The following is a 7,530-nucleotide window of genomic DNA, read 5'->3' on the forward strand; positions in this document are numbered from 1 at the left end:
TTCTACCCTAATTATTTTTTGGAAAAGTTTAATATTTCAAATTTTAAAGGCTTGTATATTGCATCAGTTTTTTATGTAAATAAGAATGGCAAATTTTAGTTTATTTTAATAAAATATTTGTTAAAATTGGTTTCCTCTAATATATCTATTTTTTATATTAAATAATTTTGTTTTGTTAAATACAAAAAAGCATTATCTATAAAATCAACTAAATAAAATAATCAAGGCCACTATTTAATTTGTAAAAAATGGATTATGGGTGGGAAAATTTATAATGGTGATCATGAGAGTCCACACTGCACAAAGACATTAGGAATGAAGATGGTGTGTGAAAAGCTTGAAAAGACACATGGATGGTATTCTTATTGTAATTAGTTGGGATTATATAGAATTTGAGTTTTAAAATTTTGTTTATATGGATAAAAAGTATATTATAGGATTAATTAAATACGAATTAAAATAAGTGCATTAGTTAAAAATGTGACTACTTTAATTTATAGTTTATAGTTATTTATAATTAATATTATTTAATATAATGATAATTATATTAATTTAGTTTACTTGAAAACATATTTTATTTCAAGCTATTTTGTTTGATTAGTAATATATTAACAAATACTATATGTTTTTATATTTACATATCTATTATTATATTATAAATAAATTCTCATAAAAATTGAATATGTAATTTCTATCTTGATATTCTTCTAGTAATTTTATTTATAGTAGTAATGTATGATTTCAGGAACCAAACGGGTTGGAACCTAGATTTACTTATTTAGTTTAACAACATTGAATGATATTTTTCTAGAAAAGTCCTTTATAAATTTTACATTTTTTTAACACACGTCGTATTAATTCCAATGAGGGGAACTTACACATGACACTTGAAAGTGCAATTTTACACCATAATGGAATAAATTAGAGGGTTTATAAATTATCCTACAAACAAAATTAACATTGGAAGTGAATGCCCCTATGTTTGTGTTTGATGAGGTTTTAAAGATGTCATTTGTTATTTAAGAAAAAATTAGTAAAATTTCAAAATATTAATAAAATTTATAAAAAAAAACATTATTAAATTTATAAAGAATTTTTCTGATTTAAAAAGTTTTTAAATATTAAAAATCACTGAAATTTCAATTTTTATTAAAAATTATAAAAAAAATGTTAAAAATTTTATAAACAATTTTAGTAAGAGGTTTTTTATAACATTGATAATAAAGTAATGTTATAGTGTTTTTGAAAATGCAAACTCGCCAAGTAGAAGTAATATCTTTTCAATAATTTAAATAAAAGAAAAAAGAAAAAGTGACATAAGTCGATTGTTCTCCTCCCACTTCATAGGTTAATTTATGTTGAAGTAGAAAAAGTGTTCATTTGATCATTTGCTATGAGGAGGGGTAAATCATATACATATTTATATTTATTTTTTATGCTATATTTAAAAAAAAAACATTAATATTTCAACATGGGAAGCCATGCATATCTCATCAATTTTCTATTTGGTTAAGAACTATTAATTTTAGTTTAGTTTAGTGACATATTTGTTTAACTGGTTTCCCCTAATATATCGATTTTTTTATTTCTAAATGATTTAATTTTGTTAAATAAAAAATCATTATCTATAAAATCAACTAAATAAAATAATGAATGCCACTATTTAATTTGTAAAACTGGATTATGGGTTGCAAAATTTATACTGGTGATCATAAGAGTGCACACCGCACAAGGACTCATCTCGCCTGGTTACGAACCAGGCGAGTCCCTAATCCTCCAATACAATGTTGACACAAGTCTCCACCAGAAGCTGCCACGTGGCCACATGGCCCATAAGAATCCAATTCTTCTTTTGACGGTGACGGTGAAAAGTGAGAAAAAAAAAACACTTTGATGGGTTGTCAAACAAAAGGCGGGAAAATAAAAATACATTTGTTTGCCTTTTCTTCTCCTTTCCTAAAGTTTCCAAAATCTAATAGAAAGAGAGAGTGGAGAAGAGAAGAGAAAGGGGATCAGCTTCTGATATTAGCAAGGTGCTTAGAAATTTCATATTCAGATATTTTTTTTTTATGATTACTGTCTTTTATGAAAGATTTTGTTTTATCTTTTTTTTTATATTTTTTTTGGATGGTTTCGATATGTTTTGTTATGCCTATTTGGAAAATGGGTTTTTTTTTTTATTTTTAATAGCCTAAGCATTCTGTTTTTTCTTTTCAGCTTTGGATATTAGCAAGGTGCTTAGAAATTTCATATTCATAGAAATTTCATATTCAGATTTTTTTTTGTTATGATTACTGTCTTTTTTGAAAGATTTTGTTTTTTTTTTTTTATTTTTTTGGGTGGTTTCAATATGTTTTGTTATGCTTATTTGGAAACTGGGGTTTTTTTATTTTTTATTTTTAATAGCCTAAGCATTCTGTTATTTTCTTTTTGGTCATTGCACATTTAATTTTGAGTATAGTTTGTTAATAAATATTTTAATAGAGCTAAATCCACTTGTCATTACACATTTCGCTCTAACAATCCTCCTGCCACTAAATATTGCATAGTTTCTACATAGTTTTAATAATCAATATAATTAAACAAAGAATTGAAAACTAAGTCAACTTAAACTAACCTATTTTCAAAGGGAAATCACTCTAATAAATCTTGAAATCTATTCCATAATCAAGACATATTTGAAGTTGGATCACTCTGCATTCATGAAAGCTTTGAATCTTTAATTGTAGAAATTGTGGAGTTGGTGACAATAAAAACCTTGCACCAGACCCAGCCCACTCGACATGGTCTTTAAACAATACTACTACCATATATGGAGTTGAAATTGCCTATATGAAAACAAGTAATGAGATATCAATGTGATTATATAAATCACCTATGTGATTTTTACTAATTAGAAATTTAATTTGGTATAGTGTTTGTAAATGAGCCCTTGCATAACTTTTGTACATTTTTGTTTTGGTTATGCAAAGATCTAATCTAATTCCTTTTATTTTTTTTTTGGTTTGTTGCTGATAGAGTTTTTTTTTTATGATTTTGTAAAATTTTTCATGTTTAGATATGGAAGAGGATCCGAGGCATCAACTAAGTCAAATGAACCCAAATATGTCTAGCTTTACAAACCTTTTCCTGTCCGCTAGTCCAATTGATATAGTCAGAGGTTCAATAGTGGCAAGCTCAATACCACAAAGCTTTGTCATGGAAAGCCATATGGCAGGAAGCTCAAGAGAGGGAAATTTTGATCAGTTCATTCTCTAACAAAATATTATTCTTCCTAAGTATTGTAGAAGCCAAATTATGAAACATGGCTAAGTTATTTACATTGTTGTCATCTATGTTAAAATAGGGAATACCATTCAGAGGACAACATGATAGAAGTTGATGATGGAGAGGAAAATGTGAACCAATGTGGCTATGACAATGGGAAGGTTAGTTGATAATTTTATAATTAGTATAATTAGATAAATGATATTAACAATTTAAAAAATACAAAATAAATGCATTTATTTTTTCCCCAACAGAATGGTGAGAATTCTTGTGTTGGTGTCCCCAAGTTGGGGAAAACCTTTGGTACCGAGGAAGAGGCATATATCTTTAAAAATGCATATGCCTTGAATGTTGGATTTAGCACAAGAAAAGGGTGGGTTAAGAGAAACAAAAATGGTGTGTTGAAATGTAGAAGATTTTGTTGTTCTAAAGAAGGAAAACGTGTTCAAGACAAAAGGTATGAAAATTTGAAAGTTCATCGAGCAGAGACACGAACAGGTTGTTTGGCTCATATGATAATCTCACGAGAAGATAGTGGCATGTTTATAGTATCAAGTTTTGAAGGGCAACACAACCATGACCTTACACGTAAAGAAACTGCACATATGTTACGATCACAAAGGAAAATTAGTTCAGCTAAAGCAACACAGGTAGAATTGGCTTATGAGGCAGGACTTACACCAACAGAAATATATGAGTTTCAAAACAAAATGGCTGGAGGTCAGTCAAATGTTGGTTTTATTAAAAAAAGATATTGAAAATCATTTGGGGGGAAAAATTGACAAACAAGTAGAGAAGGGTCTCCATGAAGTGATAATACAATATTTCAGTAGGATGCGGGTTAAAGACCCACTTTTTGTATATGACATGCAATTGGATGATGAAGGAATGATTACAAACATTTTTGGGCTGATGGGAAAGGAAGATCAGATTATGAAGTTTTTGGTGATGTAGTTACGTTTGATACTACATATCGAACAAATAATTATGTCAGACCTTTTGCTCCTTTGTTGGGGATCAATAATCATGGCCAAACAATAGTTTTTGGTGCATCTCTTCTATATCAAGAGAATGTTGAGTCATTTATTTGGCTATTTCAAACATTCGTACAGGTAATGAATGGGAAGCATCCGACTACTATTCTCACTGATCAAAGTGCTGCAATGGCAAAAGCAATTTTGATAACCTTACCAACCACTCATCATCGCCTTTGTATTTGGCATATATATCAAAATACAACCAAACATTTGGCACATGTCTTTTCTGGTATGCGTTCTTTTGCAGTTGCATTTCAGCATGTTATATATGACTATGAAGATGAAGCATCTTTTCTTGAAGGATGGGAAAACTTACTTGAAACATATAACTTAAAAGAGAACCCATGGCATTTGAAATTATTTTAAGAAAGAAGAAAGTGGGCAATGGTATATGGTCGGAATACTTTTTGTGGAAACATGATGAGCACCCAAAGAAGTGAGAGCTTTAATGGTGTATTAAGGAATTATTAGACATCACAACTCGGAGTAGCAAGATTTTTTGAACAATTTGAGAGAGTTCTTGAAGATAGGTGGTATGCGGAGCTTCAAGAGGATTACAAGATGATGGATCAATCAATATCATCAAAAGAGTTGTGCCCAATCTTGAGACAAATGGTACAATTGTATACTCCTAGAATTTTTTAGAAGTTAAAGGATGAACACAATAAAATTCTTTATGTGATGGTTGAATTGTTAAGTGAAGCAAATAGTTTGAAGACCTACAAGGTTATTCATATTGATGCTCCCCTCAATTCTAGCATGGTGATCTTTGATACCTTGAGTGAAACAATTGAGTGTAGTTGTAAAAAGTTTGAATTTTCAGGGATTCCTTGTATGCACATGTTGCATGTCTTAGATGTAAATCAAAAATTTGTACTTCCTAATAAGTACATAGTGAAAAGGTGGACTAGGAAAGCACGAGATATAGATACTTGCATTTTTGTATCCACCACACCGGAAAAAGACCCTAAGGTGACAAAGAGCAAGAGATACATGGATATGTCGCATCGTTACCAGAAATTAATTTCAGAGGCATCTGAAAATGAAGAAGCTTATAAAGAGGTTGTGCACCATTACTTTGTGCTTGATGCGAAGGTGAAGGATATTGTGAAAATGTCCCATTTAGGATTTGAAAATCTTCAATCAACAAATGATATATCTAATCAAAATTCAAATTGTGAGTATTATGGTGCTAGAGGATTGGCTACAAGATATAAGCCAAGTCGTGGAGGTCATAGCACTAAAAGAATAAAAGGTGCATTAGAGCAACCAAAGAAGAAGAAAAAAACATGTGAGTGATATCTTTTATTTAATTGTAATAGCAATTACAATATTTAAAAAAAAAGCTGAAATAATCCTTATCAAATTAATTTCTGATGGCTTGTAGGTGATCCATTGGAAGGGAAAATTTGACTTGAGTTTTATTAAGAGAATTGGTTTTTGTTGAGGGCTTATGTAGGTGGCTATAATGACCTACTTTGTTGATTTCTATTTACCTATATGCATGTGATTTGATTAGTATCTAGGTGGTTGTAAAGAGAAGAAAGTATTTCCAATTACCCTATGTCATTAATGACATTTGTTTATTTTATACAGGTTTGCAGCAGCATAAATATTGAAGAAACATGTCTCATGTGATACAATTTCAGCAATTAGTTTAACTTCATGCTTTTTGCCACCAAAATATTCAAAAGTTTATTGCAGTTTTTTTTTCATATCTAAAATATTTAAAGAGGGCTTTGTATTATTATTGAGAACATTGTATTCTGAAATTCAGATGGTGGTTGATGGATTTTGTGCTTTCTCAGGGTTGGAGAGGGTTTTGCATTACTATTTACTAACATTACTTCTATAGTTTTATTTTATCTGTTGTATTATGAACTTCAAATTTTGTGCATTTTCATCCTCATATTTTGATTTATTTTGCATTGTGAATTTCAGATGAACTTGTACATGCATTTGGCAGTGTTTTGTCAACAATACATTTCTATAAATAATCAATTTACAAGATAAAAAACAGAGAACATTCCTTATTAAAGACACAAAGCATACAAGAGAGACAACTTGCACATTCATTTGGCATTTTTCTTCACTCGAAGAAACGAGTTGGGTAATTGCATAAGCCATGGGTTCAAATAACATAAACTTGAACCTCAACCCTGAATATATTTTCAGGACCAATCAACCAACAAATTTACATACACTCCATCTTGTAAGGTGGTGAGGCTAACAGACTAAAAGAGGACAAGAAAGCAACAAAATCCTTGAAGCTTAATCCATCAGCCATCTTCAACAATCTCTACAAATCATTAAAAGAGAAAAAAAAATCAATTTAATAACAAAAATCCAAATACAAATCACGCACTTAAAGTCATGAGAGCAAACATGGAGAGAGAGACTCAGATGGTTCTAAATATCAAAACAGAAAATCTACCTTGACCCCAAAACTTATCTCTCTTTCTCTCTCTATTAGATTTTGAAAATTTTAAAACAGAGGAAGAAGAGATAAAAAGCAAAGAAGAAAAGAAATAACAAACAAGAGAGTTTATAGGAAAAGAGAGAAAAGAGAACAAAAAAAAAGTGACTTTTTCTCATTTTTTACCGTCACCGTCAAAGACAAGTTGGATGGGTGTTTTCTTATGGGCCACGTGGGCATGTCGCCACGTGGCAGCTTCTGGTGGAGACTTGTGTCAGCACCGTATTGGAGGACGAGGGACTCCCTTGGATTCCAGAACCAGGCGAGATGAGTCCCACTGCACAGAGACATTGGGAATGAAGATGGTGTGTCAAAGCAACAACAAAAACATGGATGGTATTCTTGTTGTAATTAGCTGGGATTAATTATAATTTAAGTTTTTAAATTTTTTTGTTTTTCATGGATTAAAAATATATTTTTTGAATAATTAAATAATGATTAAAGTAAGTATGTTAGTTAAAAAATATTTTTATTTTAACTAATAATTCATATTTTTCATTAATTTCTTAAATATAATGATTATTACAGTAATTTATTTTGCTTGAAAAAATATTTTTATTTCAAGCTATTGTGTTTGATTAGTAACTTGAAATTAATTTTAAATGTATTTGAGATTAGGTTGTAATTTATATCACATATAAGTAACTTAAACTACAGTATTTTAATCTACTTGGTTATTTATCTTGTTTGATATATATCACATATGACTAAGTGGGTCTATGAGATAATTGAAATCTTTAATAAATTTTG

At 29.7% G+C, this 7,530-nt stretch overlaps 1 protein-coding gene across 1 annotated transcript; it reads left to right on the plus strand.

The window, feature by feature from the left end:
* Positions 1-4,985: 4,985 nt before the first annotated feature.
* On the plus strand, positions 4,986-5,923 carry LOC120258706 (protein FAR1-RELATED SEQUENCE 1-like). The gene is made up of 2 exons (XM_039266152.1): positions 4,986-5,595; positions 5,901-5,923. The coding sequence occupies exons 1-2, from the start codon at positions 4,986-4,988 to the stop codon at positions 5,921-5,923; spliced, it is 633 nt and encodes a 210-aa protein (XP_039122086.1).
* The last annotated feature ends 1,607 nt before the right edge of the window (positions 5,924-7,530 follow it).

This window comes from Dioscorea cayenensis, chromosome 4 (assembly GCF_009730915.1).
Source record: "Dioscorea cayenensis subsp. rotundata cultivar TDr96_F1 chromosome 4, TDr96_F1_v2_PseudoChromosome.rev07_lg8_w22 25.fasta, whole genome shotgun sequence".
Taxonomy (NCBI): domain Eukaryota; kingdom Viridiplantae; phylum Streptophyta; class Magnoliopsida; order Dioscoreales; family Dioscoreaceae; genus Dioscorea; species Dioscorea cayenensis.